The sequence below is a fragment of the Pteronotus mesoamericanus genome, unplaced genomic scaffold (assembly GCF_021234165.1).
Source record: "Pteronotus mesoamericanus isolate MK-2021 breed Mesoamerican mustached bat unplaced genomic scaffold, CSHL_Meso_final scaffold_83, whole genome shotgun sequence".
In the NCBI taxonomy this organism is placed as follows: domain Eukaryota; kingdom Metazoa; phylum Chordata; class Mammalia; order Chiroptera; family Mormoopidae; genus Pteronotus; species Pteronotus mesoamericanus.
Window position 1 is genome coordinate 3,124,259 of NW_026555328.1, and position 27,709 is coordinate 3,151,967.

The 27,709-nt window shown below is 39.3% G+C and overlaps 1 protein-coding gene across 1 annotated transcript in view; it reads right to left on the reverse strand.

Annotated features, from left to right (window-relative positions):
- Positions 1 to 27,419, reverse strand: part of LOC129062774 (fatty acid desaturase 2-like protein FADS2B) — a 30,811-nt gene extending 3,392 nt beyond the window's left edge. The window contains exons 1-9 of the mRNA XM_054563816.1: positions 27,093 to 27,419; positions 18,502 to 18,612; positions 15,218 to 15,415; positions 13,808 to 13,909; positions 8,766 to 8,891; positions 5,978 to 6,038; positions 3,138 to 3,214; positions 2,845 to 2,942; positions 1,718 to 1,814 (exon numbers count right to left, since the gene is read on the reverse strand). Coding sequence (XP_054419791.1) covers positions 1,718 to 1,814; positions 2,845 to 2,942; positions 3,138 to 3,214; positions 5,978 to 6,038; positions 8,766 to 8,891; positions 13,808 to 13,909; positions 15,218 to 15,415; positions 18,502 to 18,612; positions 27,093 to 27,413 — 1,191 coding nt within the window. The 5' untranslated portion in view covers positions 27,414 to 27,419. The remainder of the gene's footprint in view (positions 1 to 1,717; positions 1,815 to 2,844; positions 2,943 to 3,137; positions 3,215 to 5,977; positions 6,039 to 8,765; positions 8,892 to 13,807; positions 13,910 to 15,217; positions 15,416 to 18,501; positions 18,613 to 27,092) is intronic.
- Positions 27,420 to 27,709: the final 290 nt, after the last annotated feature.

The window sequence follows — 27,709 nt, forward strand, 5'->3', positions numbered from 1 at the left end:
GCTTATTTTGTGTAAGAAATTATGAGGAATAAAGAAGATAGATGGTCCTAGGTAAATAACTTACAATTTAAAACAGCAATAAGACATTTTCTAAGTATATATAAGGCAGTAGATATGAAAAAGAGTATAGGACTTGAGGGGGCTAAGTCACCATCAGTCTTTGGCTACAGAAGACTAAGGTGTCACAAATGAAGACCTTGGCAGACAGAAGTGAGAATATAGGATTTTGGCAGAGACTGTAGGGGTTAGAACGCCATTTCCATAGAGTAGACTTGAAGGGCTTCTAAATGGAGGATAAGACATTCAAAGGTTTTAACCAAGGGGTCCGTGCACAGAAGTACATTAAATGTAAGTATTTTACTTTGTAATCTAATGCTTTATGCATTGACAAAGTATTATCCTGAGGAGTTTGCAGGCTTCTCCAGACTGCCAAGATTAAGATCCCTTATGAATGTTATTTTATTCAATGCTTTTCTAACATATAATTCTACTTGGGTTTGTTGCCTTTTTGAGTGTTATTTTTGGGGTGTTCTAAGTCAGTGTTTCTCAAGGTGTTCTTCAGAGAAACTTGGGGTCCCCTAGGACATTCTTCGGGAGATCTGCAAGGTCAACACTAGTCTGGTAATACTTCTAAGACATTTTTTGCCTTTTTTAATTCTTATTTTCTCATGTTTGTACAGTGGATTTTCCCAGAAGCTACTAACATGGGATGGCACCATCACTCTGATGCTAACATGTATTGGTTTTATCCTTATTTTAGTTACTAATAAATTAATAATTAATCCACAATATTTTAACATGTCAGTTTTAATTTCAAATATAGTAAATATCCATTAATTCAAATGACTTGTACAAACACAAGGTTTTTGAGGCTCTCAGTCGCTGTTAATTGTGTAAAGTGGGTATGGGACCACAAAACTACGGAGAACCATTACCCTCTGCCCTGTGGAAGGTCCACTGAATTTGGAAATGAGCTTGGAGAAGGGAGAGGAATGATGACTGGGTTCTCCAGTCAATCATGGCTCAGCTGGCGGGAGGCTGAGGAGGCAGGGGTGTTCTGCACCTGTCATAACGCTGAATCATTCACATCATGCTTGGAGAGCATGTCATGCTTCCTCACTGAGCCTCTCTACCTGGACAAGGAAATGAGGTGCATTCCAGTGGCCTTCTGGGTGTCAAATTCATGCTGTAATTCTAGGCATCCCAAATTTACTTAAAAGGCTGTGTCATGTGGGAACAGGGGTCAGCAAATTTTTTCTATAAAGTGACACACAGCCAATATTTTAATTCTCTGTCACAATTACTTAATTCTGCTGTTGTAGCATAAAAGCATTCATAAATAACATAAAAATGTCTGAACATGGTTTTGTTCCAAGAAAACTTAATTTTTAGAAATAAGCGATGGGCCGGATTTGGCCCTTGGACTGTAGTTTACTGACATTTGGTTTAGAGTAAAGGTTCTGAAATCGAACTGCCTGGGTTTAAAACGTGCTTGCACCGCCTATGAGCTATGTGATCTTATATGCAAGTTACCCAACTTCTACATGCCTCAACTTTATCATTTGTGAAGGAACAGTCATAGCACCTATCTCATGCAGTTACATGCAAAGCAGTTGACAATGCCTGGTCTCTGGCAAGCACTGTATAAGTATGAATTCTTATTATCAGAGGCAATCAGATGTTTCAGAGGATGCTCTCCCAGGAACTTCATTATTACCTGCGTACTGAACCAGTCTCTGTTCTCCTCTCGGCTCATTTTCATTGCTAAATGGCTCATCTGCGTAACATATGTAATCCAGGGACTTTCAAGAAACCTTTTGCAAAATAAAACAGGAAGTGATAAAGTGATGACTCTTTGGGGTGTTACAGTTCCAATTACTGGGCTTGCATAATTGCTGGCTGAGCATTGGAGGAGGTGCAAGGGAGTTCAAGGTTTTAATAAAATAGTGGTCATTTATTTTCCTCTTTGGAAGCCCTTTATACCTAGCAATGACACACCAGGCATTTGGTCACGTGACCTGCCTTGCTGCCTAATGTGCAGAAGCAGCTGCCTAATATGCAGAAGTTGTAGCATAAGTGCAAGGATCAAAAGATACCTAGGTGACTTAAGGGCATATGCAAAGTGATTAACTGCCAGGGCTTTCTCATCAGAGAGAGCTGGGTTCAAGTTCAGTTGCTGCACTACCACAGGACCTTACTAGCTCTATAGCCTTGGGCAAGAGATTTAATCTCTCTGAGCTCATCTTCCTTAGAAGAAAATAAAGATGATACTTATCTATATTACAAGATTATGGGAGGATTACATGAAATAAGATAATGCATGTTAAGCCTTCAGCAAAGTGCCTAATGCATATTAACTAGCATTATCCTTATTATCATGTAGGATTTAGAATAATAAAGTAAAATCGTGAGTGGGGAATAAATTGGGAAGTTGAGGACTATGCAGTGGGAAGTCATTTTGGTTGTGGGAAAATCTCTAGTCATAAAATAACTTTAAAAAATTTCTTCCCTTCCATTATCCTTGGCAAAGATAACGATGTGTAACTGGATTACAATTTTAAAAGATTTGAGGATCAGGTGAAATACTGCAATTAGGAATTGAGCAAGTGGGAAAAAAGTAGATTGGGCAAAAAATTTTTTCTAGGGAGCTCTTCTTATTTAACTATTGCAACTTATTTGTTTATTTTTTACTTTTTTTTTTTTGGAAGTGACATTCTATAACTTGCAGTTACAGAGAATGGGGCGTGGTGTCATAATCTTCTGCAAATCACAAATAGATTAGATTAAGGAGGGTAAGAGGACTGTCTAGGTTATAGGAGTAAGAGGATATTCTTGCTTTCTTACTTGACCAAATATATGAGCAACATGGTTCCGAAGATTCCATAGAAAGGGCCAAAGGTGATGAAATAGCGGAGGTAAAAACTGCTGACCCAGGCAATATCCTGCAGAGAGAAGTGCTTGAAAGTTAGATGCTCAGAACACAATTTCATTTCCCTTCCATTGGCCTAGGGTCCCTCCATGTAGTGGCTAAACCTTATGTTCTGTTATTCGAGGAAACTCTATCTAGAAGGGAGCAAGCATTTTCACTTCCTGTGTTCTACCTGATTTGACTTCAGAGAGTGAATGAAGTTACTCACCCCCCAATACCTTCGGAGGTACATCACTTGCATGGATTGCAGGTTGAAATATACAGGCATGAGGAGGGGAAGCCCAACTGAAAAAAAAAACCCAAACAACAAAAAAGATGGTGAATAAATGAGTAGAATATGACCTCAGTGCAACTCAGTAGGAGCCCCTCTTCTTAATATGCCACCTACAAGGTTGCCTCTGAGCAGGGCAGCAAGGTTGAGATCCCAAACCAGGAGTTTTGAGTCTCTGAGGCTGAACCAGGAATTTGGTGGTCAATCTACTCTTTTTTTTCCCCACTTGTTTAATTCCTAATTGCAGTATTTCACCTGATCCTCAAATCTTTTAAAACTGTAATCCAGTTAGACATCATTATCCTTGCCAAAGATAATGGAAGGGAAGAAATTTTCTAGTTATTTTATGACTAGAGATTTTTTCCCACAATCCAAATGACTTCCCACTGAGTAGTCCTCATGGAGACTAGGGAAGCTTTCAAGATTTGAGTCATTCTTGATGGAGGCATCCTGGGAGAGCTTCCGCCATGAGCTTTCAAGTTATCTCAAAGTCTATGGAATTCTTCCATCCGTCACAATCTTTAGGATTGGACCCTGCCATAATAGGTGAGGATGGGAGAAATAAAGAAGCTGTACTCCTTTCTTGGCCAAAGAATTATTTACCTCCTCTCCCCTGAGGATCAGTGAGGCTAAAGCACAAATGAGTCTTGGGGAGACCCTTTGTGTTCTGACAGACTCTCTCTTTGACTACACTTCAGTCAGGTACTCTGAGTTCTCTTCTAGACTAGGCTCTGTGTTGGCCTGAAAGCTCTCAAACTCTGCAAACTCTCAGCACAAATGATTTCATCTGTCCCACATACTAAGAGACTTGAACAAACACCAGCATAGTTTCTAATAGCTCAGGGCCTCATCCCTGGATGACTTTTCTTAGAATGTTTATGTCAGAAATCTTACTATTGTAAATTCTTTCTCTGTCCTTTTGAAATGCTTCTTCTATCATTCAGAAATATCTTCCTCAAGGACCTGGGAATTACCCCCTTGAAATATAATCATGAAGGTTAGGGCCCTGTTTCCCAGACTCTGTGGGAGGGTAGGAGCCCAACTTCCACATGCACCAGCTAACAGGCACAGATGACTCAATCACAGTGACCGATTTCCCCTCCCCTCAACATCTGTCAGCAATTTCCTTTAGCCTGCCCCCATGTTTAAAAAGTCTCCTACATTTTGTTCTAGCAGAGTTGAGCCCAGTTTATACTGAAGTCTGTCCCCTTACTGCAACGGCCTGAATAATGTCTTACCATCTTTAACAAATGTCCAGCTCTGTTTTTCTTTGACAGTTTGAGTTTGACTTGTTTGTACCTGAGTTGCTAAGTTGGCATTTGAAGAGAAAAGATGCAATGAACCAGCTCCCGAGGGCTGTGTAGTGTGTGTGTGTGTGTGTGTGTGTGTGTGTGTGTGTGTGTGTGTGTGTGTGTGTCTAGCAGGGGGATGGATTCGGCAGTGAGTCCACACCATTCATTCATTTTCCATAAACTAAGGGCATATTGCTGCATGCAAGATGGGAAGAAAGTTCAGAAAAGAAACTTCGAAAGCTTTTTCTTAAGTAAACATATACCTAGCGAGGCTGGGGATCGGCTACCTTTCAAAATGGGACAGCAATGTCTTCATTTCTCTTGTTGCTTGTGCAAGAGAAGGAACAGGTGACCATCATAGGGTGAGCTGCAGAATTCCAGCAGCGGAAGGGGGAGCAGTGGAATGGATCCCCATGTCTCTAAAAATTGGCTCACAGGCTATCTGGTTAGGTATGTTACAAGGAACTACTGGCAGCCAGCATTTGGGCAAATCTGATAAACTGAAACAGAGTTTCTCAGCTTTGGTGCTGTTGGCATTTTGGGCCAGATAATTCTTTGTTGTTAGGGGTTGCCTTGTGTAGTGTAGGATGTTTAATGGCACCCCAGGCTTATACCTCCTGAATCCAGCACCAGCTCTTTCCCTCTGTGGTGGTAACCAACCACATCTCTAGAGATTGTCAAATGTTCCATTGGGAGCAACATTGCTTCTGGTTGAGAACCACCAATCTACAGGAAATGTTTGGAGCCTTCCCTGATTTTGGTTTACTTCCCAAAATAAACCAAATGGCTTATTACATTTTTGTAATCAGCCATGGGTTTGATTTTGGTTAAAAGCAAAGAATTTTGCTTCTGGTGTTTTTATTAGTATCAGAATTGTTTAGTTAGCCTGTTTTTCTTTATGTCTGGATCCACATCCCACATTTAGACCTATTATCTATCTGTCTAATCTAATCTATCATCTATCTATCATCTTCACCCAACATCTGCCTGTCTCTATTTACTAAAATATCTCCTACAACTATATGTAAGCCATGGAAACAGACAGTTTTATTCCATACAGAAGCTCTAAAGGTGTCTTTTATTCCTGGGCTCCCACTTTTTCTGACATCACACTGTCAATACCTTGGAATTCTTTTCCTATCTCTCTTTCCTCCCTACCCAAAGGCCACTATTCTTTTCTTGTTCATAGGTGTTTAGTTTTTTCACATTTAGAGTCTCAGATTCAAGACCTCTTGACTGGCATCTTGTCATCTATCCTCTTGGAGCATCTTCTTCCCAGCCCGATACCCAGAGGGATGAGATTTGCCTCTATTTCCTTTTCAGGTTTCTACCCCAGTAAGTCTGAAATAAGACATGCTACTTTTCTGAGTTACAAGACAACATGGGAATCCTCTCTGTGAGAGGATTCCAGTCATGCCTTCTGGCCTGACGACTACTTGCTTCAAGAAAGTGGAATGATAAGGAATGTGGCTCCAGGAGACTCACCCATGTAGAAGTACAGGTGCTGCTTTTCATAGTCAATGTATTTGATTTTCCTCTTGCCATACTGAATGGAGAGAGAAGGAAACTTAAATAAGATACAACACTTCTGGCCATTATAGTCAAAGATATGTGTGTTTGTGTGTGCCTCAAATCTCTATGGAAAGAGCCTTCTGACTAAAGTTCATTGGCTGTTGAACTTGAGACACTAGAAGAAGCAGAACTGGAATGGGAGAAAATATTGTGGCATCTTTTTGCTTTAATTAAATGTGGACAATTCTTGCATGGATGGTTTGAGTATGGGGATTGTAATAATGTTTTTTTTTAAATTTTATTCCCATGGAAGCCATTTTAAGGTTTTTTGGTCCATATGTAGAGTGGAGTGGTGATTGAAAAGGCACATTTCTAATGAGTTTTTCTAACTCTTCTTTCACTATGATGTTTACAATTCTGCTTGAAACTCAGTCTTTATCTGTATTCATTCATTCATTCAACAGATATTTATTGAGTGGTCATGTGATTATAGATGTAAGCATGGCTCCTCCTATCTGTCCCATCTTTCCTCATTTGTGTTCTGATTATGGATCTCATGCTGTAATTTACTATTTGTAAAGTGCAATGATATTTATATGATCTCAGTACTGGGCATTTGATTCCTTTTCTAGGGGTCTCCTTCATTAATTTAATTTTTTCTCAGAGCATGAAGACAGCAAATACCTTGAGAACAGGCATAGATATAATGGTTATATCTCTAGTAACTTAGCAGGCAATCAATAAATGTTTAACCGGAGGAATAAATATATTAGTTTTAATTCACATCCCACTCCATATTTTTGATGTGTATTCATTCTGTTACACTATAAGCAGTGCTTGACTCTTGCTTTCCTCAATCTTTTAACACTTTTCTACCTACATAAATATAGACTTATTCTCCTACTTGGAGAGTAGGATTGATCTTCCCTTCTCATATTACCATAAATAAAAAGAAACATCATGATGATAAGGTAATAATAGCTATTTCAGTTGCTCTCCAACTTCCAAATATTTAAGTGATGGAAAAATGGAACAGGGAGTACGTGGGAAATGCTTGGGAGTTAGCAAACCTAGGGAAAGGCTAGTTTTGAGTATCACTCCAAAAGAGGACTCTAAATCTTCTGGGTACACAGAACCTGGCATGTAGAATACTTAATTAATGCTTGTTGAAAGAATGAATGTTTGAAGAAAGTGTTAGAAATATTGGCAATAAAATGAGAGAGAGCATTATTCAGGACTCATCAGAACTACTTTTGATGTGAAATAACTGAATTTTAGAGTTAAATAATTTTAAGTAATTTTTTTTGTGCAGTAGCTTTGAAACTATGTCTATAGATTCCTAAGAATGTGTCCCAAGAGCAGCTGTGGAACTTGGAGAGGGGTCCTCCATCATTTGTGAGGCTCTGGAGAAGGCACTTCTGGAGAAGCTCAAGCTGCTTCAGGAACTTCATTGAGACAAATCTCCCTTTGTTGGGGGATAGAGAAATCAAGTGTTACAATTTTAGTGATGAGCATGAAGTTTGCAAACATCAGAGAAGTCCAGTTCAGGTGTGGAGCCGTGGTGAAAAGCAACTGATTCACGACTAAAGCCAAAGATTTTGTTTTTCAAAATCTGGGCAAGAGAATTTGTTTCCTAATTCAGTCAGAGAAGAGGGTGAGTCTCCCAAAGCTGGGGAAACTTACTTTCAAAAAGTTGCACAATGTTTCGTTTATGTACCACAGGACCCAGGCAGCAACTGACCAAACTACATTCTTATTTTTATAAACCTCCTAAACACTTCCAGAAGAGGGTAGCAGCTTCTTCCTAAGTACCTGACTTTAGACCTCCTCTGTTGAAAAAAGACTTCCTCTTAGGAAACTTGGTGATCGTCTTGTACAACCAGTGAAAAATTCTGAAGTTGACTTTTCCCTTTCTTTTCCTATCATTTAAGATGTACAAATTAGAGGTGGAATCTGTAAGTGTTTTAAGAAGCACTTTGGCCGTGGTTCATGTATAAATGAATCCAGATGAACATGAACTAAGAAGAGGAGCAAAATCTCTTTTAACTGAACTAGAATTAGTTGAACTAACTAGATTTAGATGTTTGTGCCTTAGTGCTTATTGAATGTACTGACCTGTCTTCTGGGAGTGAACGTTTCCATGTCCTTGCAGAGTCATTGCCAACCTCAGTCGCCTAGTTTGACTATCTAACATTAGCATGTGTTGCTTCAGAGTTATCGATAAGAATTACGCAGGGATCTGCTTGTCACCAGGGTTGCTCAAGCAGAGTGATATGTGTTGTACAGGGTCCAGCAAAAATAACGCCCATTTTTTATTACATAAAAATCTTCTATTACAAAATCATAAGCATGTAATTCTGTAAAATAACAATATCACATTCGAGCACACCATATGACATTTTAGGTGAAATGTTCAAATTGCTGTCCACCTTGCACGAGACATTCACGTAACCTATCAACCACACTCAATGGTGTTACTTCTGCCGGACCCTGTATTTCTTATGCTAAAAGGTTATACTGAATAACTTTTAAGGACATAGAGTCAGGCGCTCCACATCTTCTAATTTGAGAACCCCAGATTCAGTTATTTCAAATCTATATTCTGGACTTAAAAAAGAGATGTTCTCAGGATGTATGTGAAAGCTGGGAGTTCGAGCTTGATCTTTCCAAGACAAGGCAAGAGGTCTTCCTAAGAACCACTTCTGGGAACACATCGGAACCACACCTAGGAACCTCTGGTGGTCAGGATTTCTAAACGTACCTTGACAGGTTGCAAATCTCCGATGAGGAAAAGTGGGCCTATATCAATATCTGGATCTTTGGGGTAAATGTTTGGTTTTACATGATGTTGGAAGTGTCGATAATTCCACCAGTTTGCTGACAGGCCCTGAGGAGAAAAGGGGGTTCATTCGTGGTGGTGAGATTTCTCTCTTGAAATATCCTTCATGATCAGAGTTTTCTGCATTCCTCTCCCAAGTAAAAATAAGACATTCAAATTTCTCAAACTTGCCCCCACTGCTGGGTCAATGAATGATTCATTGGACAAGGGCTCTCATTGCCTAAGAAAAAATAATTATCTGATTCAGGAACATAAATTCAGGCTTCAAAAACTCCTGGTAGTAAGAACCTGTTGAAATGAAATATTTTTCCATCTTTCTTTTTTGTTTCTCATTTAAAAAAAATTCTGGATGTAGGTAGGGCAGAGATTATTTTTCCTTTTTTTTTTTTTTTTTTTTTTTTTAGGAAACCTTACCTCTAAGACTTTAATTAGTTCTGGGGGAAAATGGCCCAAGGAATCCTACTGCAATGAATATTTCAAGGAATTATGGATCTGAAGTGATCTCCTAGGGGAGCTTGGCTCAGCTCATTGCATGTCCAGGCTTTAATGCTCTCATATAAAAATAAATGAGAATAAAAATATTTTAGCCCTGGCCACATAGTTGGTGTGAGATACATCAAGGTTGCGAGTTTGATCCCTGGTCAGGGCACATACAAGAATCAACCAATAAATGTATACATAAATAAGTGGAACAACAAATCAATGTTTCCTTCTCTCTCTCTCTTACACCCTTTCTGTATTTAAAATCAATATAAAAAATATTTTAGCTGCTGCTATGCTCGAATCATCCCTGATTAGGTTGTTTGTGATTTTATCTCTCTTAATTGAAGTCTGAAGGGCTTAAGAGAGCAAAGAATTTGGAAGTACATCAACCTAGTTTCCTTCTATGTATTAGACTCATAAATATTGCTGTGTGGTTTGGGCAGATTACCCATCCTCTTTAAGGCTCAATTTCATCTCTAGTATATATAGGATAATGATATTTACCTCCATGAAGCATTTGGGGGGGGGTATGAGATGTTGTATGCAAAATGTTGGCACTTTGAAATAGTCAATTTCCTCTCCTTTCCCCTGTGGTGTTAATCATTTACAGAATAATTAGCAGCAGTAGGTTTTTATTGTGTATTTGACATCTCTCAGTAACTGGTCTATGTGTGTTTTAGATCTTTATTGTGCAATATAGTAACCATAGCCACATGTGGCTATGGAGCATTTGAAATATGACCAAATTAAGGTGGGCTGAATTTTGAAGATTCAGGATTAGAAAATGAATAAAATTTTTATCTCCAGAACAGATTAATAATTTTAGACTGATTTCTTGTTAAAATGATATTTGAATATATATAATAATAAAGTTACCTTTTAAAATGTGGCTATTAGAAAATTTAAAATGACTTATGACATTTTAATGTGACTTTCATTATATTTTTGTTGCACTATGTTCGTCTACACACTATACATCTATGGTACAGGAGATGGGTTTGTGTGAAAAATCTGTGTTAACATCGTCTTTCCATAGTCTTCACTGCAGTTTTCTCTTAGTGATCTTCCCTGAGCCCTCAGTCCATCAGAAGCAGCACCCTCTTCTCACTCCCAGCATTCCTCAGTGTCCTCGCTGTGGGGTTTCTCTCTCTCCAGTCCAGCCCTCTTTCTTGAATGTCATGCTTAAATAGGTGATATCACTGTCCAACATTTCCTTTTGCATGTCTCATGATATCACAAACTCAACATGGACTCATCAATTTCTATTCTTCCTTCTGGGGCTCCAACAGACTGCATTTCTCCTATCAAACACCACCCACTCACTCACATTTTTGAATTCACTCACTTATTTACCCATTCATTATTTACTTTGAAGTATGTCCTGTGTGTCAGATACTGAGCTAGGCAGGATTTGGAATATAATGATAGACACGATAAAATGGGATTCCCACACTCATGAAACAATCTATTGGGAGCAGTAGACAACTAAACAGGGACATTGTGATAAGCAATGGTTCTCTTTTTCAATTAATCCTCTGGGAACCAATATCTTGGCCATGTCTACTATCTGACTATACCCTTAAGCCAATGACTATCTATGGAAATTGATAATAGGAGAGACCCATTTTGATTCATGAAGGTCAGAGAGCATCTGCTCAAAGTTGTGGATCTTACAACAGTGGTCAGGGTGTGATCTAAAGCAATTGGCTCCTCCGTGGCTCCTCTGGAAGCCACAATTATTGGAGACAAAGGAGAGAGTGATCCATGGGGAAGTGAGGATTATCAAGTACCTGCAAAAACAGGCTACCTCGCACCAAGTCCACATAGGATCCACCCTAAGTCACCCTCATTTCCACATTAGGTCCTTTCTTTGGCAGTATCCAGGCTTTGGGAAGAAACCATCCTGAATCTAAAGCCCTGCTACTTGAGTGTGGCCTGGAGCAATTTCCTTTTCTGTAAAATGCATGGGGTTACTAGAAGGATTACAGGAAATAACATGCTTGACACTCTTCCTCTGAAAAATTTTAGGATGTAGTCATGGAAACAATACAGGTCAGATTTTCAAGGAGGGTCTTAATTTCAACAATTCTGCTTCTTTATCCTTGTAATAACACTAGATGCTTATAGTTTACAAAATATGCACACTGGAGGAGGAGGGTAACAGGGAGTCCATTTTTGATGATCACATTGCAGAGAAGTTCAAAATGTATGCAGACATTTCGTGGTTTGTTTCCAGATGGGTTCTTTTCTTATGCAAACATTTCAAAAACTAGAACATATATATATATATATTTTTGCACAGCTAGTGGATGAAAATTCCAAAGAATCTCAATATCTGTCAATGTCTATGCCTTTTCTTGGTGGGGGAAGGGCAAATTAATGTAAAATCAGTTTTTGAAATTTAAAACTGTCATGCACGTACAAGGTGGAGATGTATGCTCTTTATAGCATAAATTTCTTTGTTACCACCCTCCCACCCACATTTCCTCCCCTCAGGTAACTGTCTCTTGCACATAGTTGAAGCCAATATTAATTTTGCTCATGAATCACTAGTTTTTCTTGCAAAGGGGCAGAGTGCTCTTGTTTTGCCTTTAGAGGCATTTCTCATTTATTTACTCTGGTTACGAGACATCAAGATTATATTCAAATTATTTCTGGCCCTTGCCAGTATGGCTCGGTTGTTTGGAGCATCTTCCTACACACTGAAAGGTCATGGGTTCAATTCCCAGTCAGGGCACATCCCTAGGTTGCAGGTTCATCCCTGGCTGGGGTGTGTATGGGAGGCAACACATTGATGCTTCTCTCTCACATTGATGTGTGTCTCTGTCTCTCACTCTCTCTCTCTCTCATCTCCTTCCTCTTCCTCTAAAATCTATCTAGATAAAATTTAAAAAATCATTTCTGGAGACTAAATTTATAGCAAGAGAGCAGTGTACAACTTTGGACCAATAGGAAAGCAGTGTTTTTTTTTAAGTACCAGCAAAGTTGGGGTTGATTTGGAATATTTCACATACTGGCACCAAGTCAATTGCCAATTATCTCCAGAGCAGATGACTCTCACTTTTCCTCTGACTTCTTCAGAGTAGGGGAGGGAATTGTGAGAGGGTCCATTCCCTGACTTTCACATTGACATAAGAAACCATCTTTGTTTTATTTCTCTGTTAAAGATTTCTGAGTGCATTTAAAAACTCTTCATCTAACACTGGTGGATAAAGGGCAGAAGTGTGCTTACATGAATTTTCTTGTTAAACCTGTCATATAAGATGACATTATTCATTTTAACCATTTGTGGTACATATTTCTAATATGAATCCTGATCCAACTCTCTGTTATTTTAATATATATAAGCCTCAGTTTGCTCAACTGAAAGCAGAGTAGAATTAGATTTAGATGGTGATTATAACCCAGTATCTTCTAAGTCAATGTACAATCACTTCAGTAAGAAAAACCAGTTAGATTCTGAGCCAGTGCTTGTAAGTTTTTCCTAAGACATCCTGGCTTGACTGCAAGGATATGGCTTAGTGGAAGGCTCAGAAGCATCTTATATTCTATTGGACCAGAGTACATAGTCACCAAATCCTAGAATGTTATGGAAAAGTAGAGATCCAGCTTAACTTCTATAACAGATGACAACACTTGAAGGCCAGAGATAGAATGTGACTCCCTCAAGGTCACACATTGACCATTATCAGACTCAGGACTAGAAGCCATTCTTAGCAGTCCTTGGTTGGCTCATTCATTCACTTAACAAATGCTTATTGAAGTCTTACTATGTGTTGGGCACTCTATTGTGTGTTGCATTGCAGCGGTGCATAGAACACTCTTGCCTATCCTTCTGGAGCTTATGTTAGTGGGGATAAGACCAACTGTCTTCATACCCACTTGCTTTTTCTAGAAGTCTGGGTTTTGCAACCCTCAGCTCTTGAATGGATTCATTTGAGCTTCCTTTTACACTCTTCCCCTTTCTCTTCACTTTTATCTTCTCCTGCACCTTTTCCTTTATTTCTTCACAGCCCCATCCTTCCAGGACTTTTCAGTCTTCCTGAATTCCCCTAGGTTCCCCACAGTAAATGTTCAGAGCCTTCTGAACATTTTTTTACAGGTCATGATTTTTGACCTCATGATTTTACAGGTCATATCTTCATTTTTAAAGGCACAATTCTTCTGCGAGGTAGTTTCTTAACAAGGTGCCAGGGATTAGGCCAAATAGTTTACTGGGGTAAGAAAAAATGTTAGAACTTCTTAAATACAAATAAACCCTTTCCTCATAAAAATTTAAAATTCTAATTTTTATATCTATTATAATATAATATTACATATGAGCATATATAAATATCATTTACATTATTAGTATATTTACATTTCTCTGTGGGGTATGCACAAAGATTTTTTACTGATATGAGTGCACAAGCAAACCTGGAAACCACTGCCTTAGAAAATGACCTTCAAGAATCGCAATATACTTCCTAGATATCCTGTACCTTGAGATGACACATCACAAATCTGTGCATCAGGTGGTTCCATTTGGACTTCTTAAATATGGAAAGATGGCCTGTGTCATGCTGCAAAAATGAACTCTGGGCCTAAAAGAGATGAAGTTGTTAGAGGAGCTGGGAAGGCAAGAAAAAAATGAAAAATGAGACCACTGGTTGATTCAGGAGCCTGTTATAGAATTATGGTGGGAGATTTCATCTGACCTCAAGCTAAGTGCACTTTCTAAGTCCCACACATGTGGCATTCTTTCCCAGCTCTGTGCCTTTTAGTTAGGTGGCTCTCTCAGCCTACCATGCTCTCTTTGCCATTGTCAAAGTATTGCAGAATAGGAAGAGCATGGCCTTTGGAGTCAGGAAGATTTGGGTTCTAAACTGTTCTTCGCCACTTTTGAGCTGTATGACTCTCGGTGAGTTGTCAGTAGCCCTGAACCTTAGTTCTTCATCTGATAAGCAGGTATAATAACACTTTACTCATCAGGCTATTGTGCAATGTAAATACATGTAAAGTGCAAGGCTTATGCTAAGTATCAAACAAATGGTGGCTTCCTCTTTTGTTTCCAAAGTCACTTTTCAAGCAAAAGTGCAAGTTGGTTTTTAAGAAAATAGTTAAAATAAAAATTTCTGGAATTAACATTGATGTTAACTCTCCATAATCTCTTCCCCAATTGTCCCAATCAAAATTAATTGCCTATTTCCACGACAACAGCATGGGCTTGATCCTCTCCTTGGCATCAATGTCATTCTGTCATGTCATATGTTCAGATATTTGAATGACAATCTCTGTCACTGGATGACTCATTTCCCGAGAGCAGGGGTCAGGTGAATTTCCCTTTGTGTCCACAGCAATGTTGTGCTCATAGAAGCCTGTGTTCAAAGATTCATACTTTATTGAGCAAAGATTTATCAAAACTATACATCAGGTGCTAGTTGTCATTGCAGAGGAAACCAGATGTTCTTATTCTCATATCAGATGTATTCTCTGCTCTTGAAGAATTCATGGTCTAATGCATTGATAAATGTCGGTTGGTTGATGAATGAAAGAAAAAATGAGTGTTACATGGCTGAAAACAGAACTTTCAGTAATTGACCTTTTGTGGGCAAAATTGGGCAAAGAGTAGCAACTGTCATAAATTAATTATTTACATTTTGCCAGTCACTGTGCTAAGTGTTTTGCACATTAACTTGTTTAATTCTCCTCAAAATATTTCCATAAAGAAATGTTATCTCCCTTTTATAGACAAAATCTTAGGCCCAGCAAGGTTTGAAAATCTGCTGGTATCGGACACAGATGAGTACCTTGCCAAGAAGTATCAGGCAGCAGCTGACACTCATCTAAAGAGAGAAGAAATTCTGAGCCTTCCCCTAAAGCCATTGCCTGAGCTTAGGATGTCTGCTTACCTGAGAAATTGTAAGAAGAAAGGAAATACATATTGTAATTGGCCAGCCATTGCCAAAATACCACAGCATTAGCCAAGCCAGGGCTTCCAAAGTCAAGATCTGGATGAGGTGAAGGAAAAAGAACCCCAGGTTGGCACTGAACATGTTTGTAGCTTCTAATGTCCTCCGTAATTCCTGAAAGTCTTCTACCAACTGGGACTGTGAAATATTCAAGGAAGAAATCAGTTCTTTCAGTGGAAAGGGGACACAAATGATCATAATTAATAATCTGTTTAATTAACTTATTAATATCTTAATGTTATGAATAGAAATTTATTAGTGTTAAGAAATTTAATAGCAGCACTTAAAAACAACAAACAAAAAACAAAATATTTGAAAAATACTACAATATTTCTTCATTAGAAAAGAGAAAGATGAGTAGTGATTTGTAGGCTGTGCTCAAACTGTTATAAAACTATATGTCATTTTTATTTGAGGGGTGGTTGTGGTCAGTAAAAATATATAGGAGTCTAACAGTTGCCTTCTAAACCATCATTATTATTTCAGGTATTGATTCCTGGTTATACTTTGGGGAACTTTGTTATCTGTATGGATCTGTGTTACCGTAAATACTGGTGCAGTTTACAAAGGGATTGCTGCAGTGTCAGTTGTCTCTATAAATCAAAGGGCTGGTTCATAGAAGATGATGAACATAAGTAAATATAGACCACTTAGATTAGCTCAATGCATTAATTCCTGTAAGCTGCTCTCAGAGGATCCCCAGAAATAAGATAGGGTCTCTGGTGGCATTCGAGTGTCTGCTGGTTGGAGGGGTCTGGGTTCTGTGTACGTGTACTGAGCTTATGTGCATATGTGTGTACGTGCAAAGCTAGCATCAGCTCGTCACATCATACTGGAGAGTCAGTGCAAGAGCTGGGAGGAAATCTCTCTTAGCTTAATGACTATAAAGTGGTTGAAACCAGGACCGTGAGAAAGTGGCCAGAGTACAAGAAAGAGAACAGGATTGTTTACATGTAAGAAAGGAGACAAATTTGAAATAAAATAAGAGCTATGAACATAACTCTAGAAGTCAAACATTTTATTTAAAAATTCACTGATGCAACTTTTAAAGAACCCCCTGCCTGGGAAAATCTAGATCGGCTCATCTCTCAAGCCCCCATCAACCCTGGAATTCTGGAGGCCATAGATACTTTTAGTAGGTCATCTCTAGAGAGTCTCATGGCCTGGTCATGTTTTCCAAGCCACTTATTGTACAGAGACGGGGTTACCAAAGTCCAGAGGGGTGACTGGTCTGAAATCTTCAGCAAGTCAGTGGCAGATGCCAGACTTAAACTGATGCTTCCTGACACCCAGTTTTGTTCTCAAACACTAATTGTCTACATATATATCTGGGTAAATATAAGATAGCTATTCATTATCTAAAAGAGTGTTGATCTCTGGGGGTAACCATAAATTTTCTCTAGTTTTATATACATAGGTATCTACACATACATCTGCACATAGATGCACTAAAGAAAATTTATGGTAGATCGTTACCCCCAGAGACCAACACTTTTTTAGACAATGAATGATTATCTTAAAGCTTTTAGTAGCCATTAGTGAGATTTTCTTTTCCTTAAAGAATATTTTTAAGAGAAACAATTAAGCTTTGCATGATTTTCCTTCTTTAACCTAAGGCTTCCTGCCCTACATGATATAGACTTATCTGGAGGCTTGTCAATTACTTGTACCACCATAGAGTTCATGATAACAATAGCATCTAGAAGTTATTGAGCATTTATTGTGTTTCAGATACTGGTCTGAGTGTTCAAATGCCTTTAACTCTTCCAATAATCTCCCAATAACGTTGTGACGTTGGTGCTATTGTTGTTACTATTTTACAGATGGAGAAGCTGAACTGCAGAAAGGTTTGGTAACTGGCCTAAGCCCACACAACTTGTGGCAGGACTGGTTTGTGAGTTCAAGCTCTCCACCCTCAGAGTTCACCCTTCTGAACACAGAGCCATGCTTCTGACACACAGCCATGTGGAATGCACACGGACCTACAGAGAGAGTTTCTGTGTTTGTCTCTAGTCTGCGCATAACCAGCTCTGTACCTTCAGATTCCCTCTTCCTCTGTGAGTTTGCTTCCTCATTTCTTAAAGAAGAAATATAATCCTCATTTTATTTGTCTAACAGTGATAGATGAATCAGCACTTTGTACAAATTATTTCCAAAAAAATATACTAATGTAAGTTGTTTAAAAAAATAAATTGCAAAAAAATGAAATGCTTAATATTAGCTAAAATCCTTTTTTATGTAAAATCATCATGGTGAAAGTTCAGTCTTATAGAGACCCCGTCTTCTGGAAGAGCGTTCAGGTAGCCAAAGTCTTCGAGAAAGAAAGACTGATGTCCTTCTTTGGAAATACCTAAAGGATTGGGGCCAGAGAAGTGACTTGGAATCCCAGTTCTTCAACATACCAGATGTGGGACTTTCAGAGTGTAATTTATCTCCCTGGGCTCTAATTTTCCCAAATGTCAAAAAGGCTGTAGTTAGAATACAGTCACATCTTTCATTCATTTGCTTTTTGGAGTTTCTACTGTGCAGGTGAGTCCTGAGGACATGGGGACAAGCCCAGTAGAGACAATCTCTGCTCTCATGGAACTTGGTTTATCAGGGAGCATAGACATAGACGTTCAACAAATAATTAGAAGCAGTCACTGAAAAAAATTCTATGTAAAAAAATTCTAAGTTGCCTGGCATGAAATAAGCGTTTAGAGACAAAGAATTACTGTTTGGTGCAGGGCCAAAAATTCCACTCATCTGTTTCACAGAAGTTTCAGAGTTCTGAGCAGAAGACAACATTGTTTGGAGATTTGTGGAATCCACTCATTCCTGCTGCTGCAGTCTCACCCAGGCATGATGCTAGTGTCTCACAAAAAATGAGAAATTGGACCTGAAATATACCTTGGCATCCGTGCTCCACGTATTTTTCTTTTTTACGTTTTCATTTACTTCTTTTTTTATTAAATTTATTGGGGATGAAATTGATTCATAAAACTATACAGGTTTCAAGCATACAGCTCAACAAATCATCATGTGCACACTGCATTGTGCGCTCATCGCCCAAAGCAAAGTCTCTTTCCGTCCCCATTTATCCCCACTTTGCCCACATCTAGTTACCCCCACCCTCCTTTCCCTCTATCACCAAACTGTTGTCTGTATCTATGTGTCATATATATATGTTTTTTTGCTTAATCCCTTCACCTCCACATATTCTTGAGTCCTGAGACCTCACTCACATTTTTGTTTCTCTCCTGGCTGGGCTCTCCTGGGGCAAGCTCTCCGATGAGCAGTGGCTTAAGGTACAATTGCACAAGGTCAAGCTCAGGGTGCATGGCTCTGAAGACATCCTGTAAACCAGAGAGAATCATTAGAAGCTTAGATGAGATATTCTTATCCACAGATTATTCCCCTTGTTGACCTCGTTCTGTGTCCATCTTGGGAACCAGCATAGACTCTGATAAGAGAATTTGCTTCAAAATCCTAATTGATGCTTCAAGTTGATTGAGCAAAATTACCACTGGAAATCCTCAATGAAAGCTGGAGATGCACTCACTGAGTGCCTTGATTCACTAGGTAAATCCAATGCAGCCAGATTATCCCTGAGCACTGAAGAGATCTCTATTTATTTTACAGAGAACCAGAAGGAATAGTGCCTTAAGTTTATGGACCACGGCAAATCTTTAAAGTCCAACGTCATGCTTGGTGTGGAAGTTGCTTACACTACCTGAGTCATGCAGCAACCATGGCTGGCTGTGCAGATCAACGTTTCCCATCAAAGTCTGCCTCTGGGTTCTTAGCCAAGGACCAGGGGAATGAGACCCTTGAATTAAGTTATTTCCAAAACAAGCCAGGATAAAGTTGATGATGGTTGCTTAAGAGAAATGTAGAAGAGAGTATGGGAGCACAGACCTTGAATGCTGTGTTACCTGGAGTATCACACTTTTGACTATTTTTCACTTCTGAAAAAACACTAAGGCAGTGTCTGTAGGGGCTGATGACAGCCAGGCACAGAATAGAGTTGACCAAGTTTACTTTTCCATCTCAGGTCCCATGCTAAATAGAAATTCCAAGTGCTTATGAGGAGCGGCAGTGATTCCTACATCTTGCTTTTATTTGGAAAGGAAAGATACTCTCTTCCCTTGGGGATTTAAACAGTTTTGGCAGAAGGGAGATTTTCCAAGAAGAAGATGCTGGACTTCCTGCTATTATGGCTTTGGGGATGGGAGTGATTACAAAATGAAGAAATACAACCAAGGTTGTAACTCGGATACATGGACATCATGAACATTACTCTGAGTTCTGGTGTTGCATAGTAATGATTAAGTTGATTCCAGAGCAGCCTTCCTATATCTCAGTCCTGGCTTTGCCACTTAACTAGCTGTGTAATTGTACACAAGTCTCTTGACCTGGTGGTCCTCCTTTTCTTTTCTTCTCTAAGATGAAGGTGATGATAATAGCTATTCAGTTCATAACGTTATTATAAGGATTAAGTGAATAAATTAGAATCTGAGTCTCAATATATTTTAGCTATCTTTCTTATATGTATACTTCTAGTGAAAAGGACTTACTACCTACCGTCTCTGCAAAGCAAAAATTCAGAGATTTTATTCCTATACCCTAATGCCCAATGTTGTATCAGCTCTGAATTATTTTAATGAATATGATAAATTCTCTACCTTTAAGTAGTAAAGCAACTTAAGATATAGCCAAGAACTATGTATGAGCCTACTTAAAAGAAAGTGCTTATATAATGAATGAGGTTAATTGGAAAGGTGCAGTATCAACCCTTCGGACTTACTTCACCTAGATTCAATGATGTGAAAACAGATTTGCATCTACTAGCATCAGCCCATGCTCTACTGTTCATTTTACTTCCACACACCTCCTTGGACCCCCTTGGAAAATGCCAAACTATATAATTTCAAAGGTGTTTTTTAATCATCACATTTGACGATTCTGAAACTTAGTTTCCCTAGTCAGGAAGAGAGTCATTCAGTGATTAAGAAGGTGATTAAAGTACTTCATCCATACTGAAAAATCATGTTCTGCTTGTTTGGGAGTAAATTAGGATGGAAAGTGTTCTGATTGATCAAGATCAAGGGTAAAGGGAAGATAAGCTGTTACAATTTTGTCAGCCTGAACAGCCATCCAGAGTCTTGGAACAGTGTGCTGACAATGACATTCCTCTGGGCTCATTGTTTCTTCTGATCCTCAGCAAAGTTCACAGGTCAGTACTGTGATAACAGGTACTGAAGACCTACGCAGTGCTCCAGAGTAGTCGGCATTGCCCTGTTTTATGGGTATCTTTTCATTGTATTGGTGGGCAGTACAGTAAAAAAGTTTAGATAATCTTAAAATATTTGATTTAGAAGAATTTCCTATAAGAGGCTGAATAGTGAATTCTTTGTGAAATCCCCTCTTGCAGAAATGAGTTCTGTTATCAACATTCTTGGGCTAGTATGTTCCTGCTGAAGGAAGAAAAGGGGATAACATGAAGGGGAGAAGGGATACTGCCAACATTCACTGAGTGTATCCTACGTACAAGGTGACTTATGGGCGAATTTGTAATCTTCACTTTACTTCTGTGAGGTTCCATTGGTTCTGTTTCTCAGAGGGGAGAAATGTATTGTCCTGACTGCCGCAGTAAATAGTAGAGTCAGGATTTGAACTCAGGGTTGTATACTTTAAAGTCATGAAGCTCTAAAGGTCTAATCCAGCCTTAACATGCACAATTTTTTAAAAGGTCTCTCAAGAGAGGAACACCACCAGGTTGTTCGGGGATGGTGCTAATATCAGTATGTATCTGCTGAGAAGATAGTAGTGGTATCTTTCCACCTAAGGTTGTAATCATGTGAATCACTTAGCCTCTGGTTTCAACCTACCTCCCAAGGCTTGGCTTTCATCATACCCTTCACACACCACAATATTCACTGGATCCCTCCACATTCAATAAACTTTCCATGCTGCTTTACGGTGCTGAAGTTTTGCACATACTGTTGCCTTTGCCTTGATTGCTTTCCTCCATTTTCTCTATACAAAAGTTCTTCTTCACCCTTCAAGATCCAGATGAAATACTGCCTGCCCTAATCCATCCAAGAAAGTTATTCATGACCACCTCTGGGATTCCATGACACTTTGTTCCTAGAATTTTTCAAATTATCTTGTAAGGAATCTGCATTTTCACCCCTTCTCTATGGGATGGTCTTTGAGTTTTTTGAAGACTGGGACCATGCACTGTTGATTATATTACACATATCATCTATCAGTATGCCTGGAGTATGGCATGTGATCATGGATGCCTAGTGGACAAGGGAGAGGGTGCATGAGTAAATGAATATAGGGTTTTCCATCAGAATGTTGAGCTCAGAGGACACAGGTCTGAAGCACCATTGTCTCCTCCCTACCCTCAGCATCTTATTGTCTGACCTTTCTGCTTCTTTAGCTTCTCTCATTTTCATGTTACCCTATTGATTTTCTTCTCAGCCATCATCATCTCTACTCCTTAACCTATTTATAAATTTATAGCTTAGCTTAGCTTAAAATTGATTGTTTCCAAAACAATATCAACACAGGAAAAATATGATTTTCATAACTACCTTGGAAATCCTGATAATTCTTTTGCTGCTTTTTAATGGGAGATAAAGAGATGCATTTTACTGTAAAAGCAGTATGACTTTTAGTGGAAGTGAAAAGTAAGGCCTGAGACAAAATCCTGCCTTTCCAGCTTAAGTGCTAGATCCAGGTTGTACTCTGCACAAAGGCACCCAGCGAGGAGGGAATGTATAGGCTGAAATCCAGCAGATATTCTGCTTGCCAATGCTTCTGCTGCAATACCCAGAGACTGGGCCTTCCTCATTCACACTAAGGCACAGTGTAAGGTAGCAGGGGAGCAGGCTGTTTTATATTGGTCAAATTACTTAATTTATCAAGCTTTTTTTTCTTTCTAAATGTGTATAATAATACTACCTTGTCTGCCCCATGGGCTCATATATTCCTTTATTCATTTATTCAGTCATTCCAAAACCTATTGAGGATCTAGCCTAGTGGTTAATAGCTTAGTCTTTGGAATCAGACATCAATAAATGACTGCATTTTCACAATATTTAGTTCATCTGAGGTGGGTTGAAAATTTCCAAAATTCAGAAAAGAAAAAAAACCAATGGCAAATATATGTATGTGTCACAAAACAAAATAATAGAAGCTAAGAAAAGCTCACCAGAATATTCAACACCCATCCACCAACACCCATTCCCATCTTTTTTGGGTGATTTCTCCGCTGCTTACACTTCTCACTCAGATCTCATCTGCTCCAAAGCAATGGCAGGAACATGTCAACTCATATTTTGAATAGGCCAACTTACAGGGAGAATGAAGTTTTTTTTCCCTTTCCTGGGAGAGAGCCACTTTGGAGCAGAGAACATTACATGAAGTCATACAGGTTCCTCTTCACCCTCAGGGATAAGCAGAGGGTTATTTTTTCACTGCAACTCTATTATTTGAGAACTTCCATTATTTGAAAGCTCTTTCTTATATTGAGATTTGTTCTATGATACTTTCTGCTGACATCCAGCCCAAACTCTCTCTCTCTCTCTCTCTCTCTCTCTCGCTCCTCTTCCTACTAAATCTACTCATCCTTCTGGTTCCCCTGTCCCATAATGGATATCACCACCTACTTATTTAAAACAGATTCCATACATAAGTTTACGCTCCTTCATGCTGTGTACTTATCTAACCACTCATCAATTCTAGATATCCATAGCACTCATTCCCTCTTTTTTATTCCTATTGTCAATGCATTGTTCAAATCTCCAAGATGTTACCTGGACTTCTTCCTTCTTTTTGATCAAGTTTTCTCAATTTCCTCCTTCACATAACTGCTGGGCTGGTAGTTTTCACCCATTTCACTAATTATCACTTCGCCACTTCTCTCTCCACTCCTTTACCCACTGTTTAAACATGAACTGGATTATTTAAGACATTTTGACAACCATAGAGGATGCAATTATTACTGATTATTACTCTCCTTTCACCAACAGCCTTAAGACCGTTCTTGATTTTGTTGTCACGGTTGCAGGTTGGCAGGGATTCTGTGCTAGAGAAGTGTCATTATGTGTAGTGGAAGGAGAGGAAGACATACAGTGAGGGCTAAATTCAGAGTCCCTAGCTCAGCATCAAGACCATTTCTCTGACTCCTTCTCTTATCTCTTCCTCTGCCTCTTCCCTTCATGATCTTTTCTTCCTGCTTCTCCTCTTCTCATTGACATTCCATGACAGTCACTGACATTATTGTGCTAAGACAAAGGATGGGTGGGATGCCATGTTGGCTGGGCCCTTAATCATGACCTGAGTCATGTCTGTACTCCTCCCTGGTGCACATCCTCTTTCCCATGCCCTGGTCTCACCTCAGTTGGTCCTGCTCTCCCCAAGCCACTGGAAGCACTTTCCTCTTCCAGACTGCGGTCCTCAAAGAGTTGAAATGGATGTAGCTGTATTTCCTTGAAGTTTTTGTCATCTCTTCCCTGTCATCGATCCTTTGACTCTCATGAGAAAGAACTTGAGCTCCTCAATGTCCCTCTGAGAATGAGGTGTCCAGAGAGGAGGAGTGGGATGACAAGCACACAGGATGATGCACCTGCTTTCTTTGTTCTGGGCACATCATACATGTGCATGCATCACAAGATTGCACAGATTTCTTTTGTGGAGCCTGAAACTCACTGTTGTCTTAAAACTTGTGGCTACTTATTCATATGTATTTCCTGTTATCATATGCTTTGTAATCCTCATCTTCATGGTTGCAAAATAACCCAACAGATGGATAAATTGTGATCTATATAATTAATTCTTCTTGGACTTACAGGTTATGTTTGGCTTTTCCCAGAAGAGCATTTCCAGGTGAGAAGACATGTGTGTGGATTCTACTTACCAGCACTGTGCCATTAGTTTTAAATCATAGTTTGAAAACAATCAGGTAGCTGAAATGTGCAGTAATAGAAGCTGATGTGCCAATTTTGTACTATGGACTTATTTTTCTTAGTAAAAATGTTTTGAGATGTTTATAACCCATCTCAGAAGAACTAAGTGAAAAAACCCAAGAGCTGCCATTTGAGTATTGAATCTGTGCCATGTACCACAGGGAACATTTTACTTCATCTCAACTGACTTTTGCAACAATGCTAATGTGAAAGTATTGTTATCCCCACTTTCTAGATAAGGGAGCTAGGCTCCAAGAGCTTCAGCAACCTCCTCAGGACATTCCAAGTAAGTGATGGAATCCAAAAGCGAACCAGACTTGGTTTGTCCTAAAACCTGTACTCTGAATCACTAGGTTGAGCCACTAAGAAGGGTTTTGGAAAGACTGACTAAAAGAATGAATGAATGAGTGAATGAATGAATGAATGAGCCTGTGGGAAAGACTACTTAGGTATCCTTATTCACCTTTTATGAGGAAGATGGAGGCTTGGAAATGAGTCACTGTGTAAATAATAAAAAAGTGCCCTTTCTGGACAGGTGTAGCCATTGGACAGGGACCTCACAAGGAGACCATATATGGGTTCATATTTTCCTTTCAGAGCATAATTTACAAAGACCTCTTAAGCTGTAGAGTATTGGATATCAAGTCATCAGACTTTATGTTCTTCCCTCCTTCCCTAGAGAGCATGGTGCCCTCCACTTTGTACCCTCTGTTCTAAATCAGATGGCACCAAATATAATCAGGATTTCTAAGCTGATAGTAAACAGGAGGTAGTAATCACATCTTTGAGGTTTTATCAGAGACATGGATAGGAATAGCTACAACTGAATGAAAATTTATTAAAGTGTCTGGCATTACCCTAAGCACTTTATGAGCACCATAAACAAGTTAGAAGGGTAATGTCATTCTTATTTTGCAGATGGTAAAGCGGAGGGTCAGAGCACTCCAATAGCTTTTCCAGGTTCATATAATGATCCCAAAGTCTAGGCTTTCTGTATTCTGAGTAGGCACGGAGGATTATAGTTGTCAGAATTTTCCTGGCACCCTCCTAGTCTTCTTGAGCCATCTTTCTTTGGAAATCTTTTCTCTGGAAACTTCTGGATTTACTTTTCTAATATCTAAGGTACATGACTGACTGACCATGCTCAGGATTTTCATTCTCAGGATATGAATCCCAAGGTGGCATGAATATTTTCCCCAAGTGCTCTGATGATTTCTATTTTATTAATCAATTCCCCCTCACTGGTTAGAATTGGATGCAGAATAATGGTCTTTTCCTGATTTGTGGGAGGTAAAAAAGTCATCAGCAAATTACAGATTTATCACCCAAGCTGCCTCAAGCTTAGAGTCTATCTGTGATTTTCAGGGTGGCTGAGACCTACATCTTTTCCAACACATCTTTTGAGCTAAATTCTACAACTTGTGTTAGAAAAGCATTGTCCACATTCTGAATTGTGGCAATGAGGGAATGGGCTAGATAAGGATCTGTCATATTTATTTTATTTTATTTTCAGTTACCCATTCTTCTGTTATTCTTGCACACATGCTTTCTACGTCATTTCTTCTACCCTCATCTCTCTGTGTTCTTACCCAGCATCCATCTTCTCAACGCCAGGACACTTCCACCCATTTCTAAAAGCACATGCTCATTTTCTCAGGAAAAGGTTGACCTTTGTTTTAAAAAAATCAGGTCTGATGGAAGTGGTAGGAAAGTAGCAAGGTATGTTCAGAAAGGTATTCCCCTCACTGCAGAATCACAGTAAGACGATATTATAAGAAGAACCTGGTTGGAGAAGAGAGATGAGAAACTGGGGAAAAATCAGAATTGAGGGAAAAAAGATGCTGATAGTGTCAAAAATAAAATCTTTGTTCCTCTTCAAATTTACCATGCACTTGCATATTATCTTATTATTAGCACCATTTATAGAGTGATTCTTAAACAATGTGTTCAATTCTATACTTTGAAACCAGTTGGAGAATTTGTACACTAACTTGTGGAACAACAAGACAACAAAGTAAGAAGACAAAAAAGCCTGGGTTGCATTTTCTGCTCCATATATTAATTTTTTGATTTGGGTTATTTAGACATTTTTACTATCATTTCTTCATCTCTATAATATGGAAAACAACATTCATAATTGGCATAAAACAAACTTCCTTTTAGAATATTAAAAAAGGTCTTCTTAAATGATTTAATGGTTTGAGAGACCTCCCTATTAGATATTAAATGGAACCTTTATTTGTAAGAGCTCAGTTACAAAGGGCTTTATGGTCAAAATCCTACCTGATTTCAAAATTTGACACTATTACTTGCTGGCTGTGTGTATTATTTTCCTTTTTGAACACTTTCTCATCTGTAATATGAAGACATATCCGCCTTCTTCATGGAGAGGTTTAAGTGAAGTGATGCATTTGAATGTGTCTAAGGTATTGTAGACATCCATTAAATGTCACAGTATTTTTTTCCTTTGTTGTTTTGGTGGGGAAGGGTGATGAGGAGAAGCAGTGAAGAAAAAGAGAAAACCTGGAAGTTAAAAAATATAAAGGTTTTGAATCTGCGCTCTGCTGTCGGGGGACTTTGGCCATCAGTTATGCTCTCTGATTCTAATTTCTTCTTCGGTAAAAGTGGGTTGTCTTACCTGTGCGACTCTGAAAGAGCTGCAAGCAAAGAAAAGGGCCCTGCAAAGCTGGAAAGCCTTTGCCATCCAAGGTTTTCATCACTGCTATTAACATTTGAATGCCTAACAGATGACTCATGGGCTTGAGCACGTACTTGACAAGCTTTTTGAAAGAGAGCCAAGGTCCCAGCCACCCAGCAGCCGCAACAGAGGGAGGGCAGAGCTTTCTGCTCCTTACCGTGGCGTCTTCCCCAGCATAGTGGTTGAGGACCCGGCGCCCACCTGGATGACGGTCCGCCCAGCCAGTGACATTGTAGACCTTGCGGTTGATCACTAGCCACTGGTCGGCCTCCTGATTGTGTCTCTGGATCTCCTGCCAGCTGTACAAGTTGAGACTCCTTCTGGACATGTCATCCTTCCCATCTGTCACTGGCTTTATGAAGCCTTCTGCTTTCCCATTTGCTGCTGGTTTGTGGTTTGCCTGATGCTGCTCCCCTAGGTAGAGCTGGCTCTTTCCTACGAGGCTCCCATTGCCCGCATGTTTTTCGTCAATCTTCATCGTCACTGAACCCCTGAGATTTCTGGGTTGACTCCTGAAACTTCTAATCCTCACCTCTGACTGGACCATAAACTAACCCTTCTCCCCCTTTTATTCCATTGTAATAGGATGCCTGCACAGGATACTTCTTTTTAGCCAAATTATCTCTCTCTTCACAAACCTGATGGTGAGCACATCCCCAGCCCCTCACTGCTGTCTGTCTTGAATCTTTTCTGCACTGATGGGGGCTGGACCACTTTTATCTCTTCACTTCTCCTCTCTCTGCAGCTGGACTCTTAGCAGCATCCTTCATCACT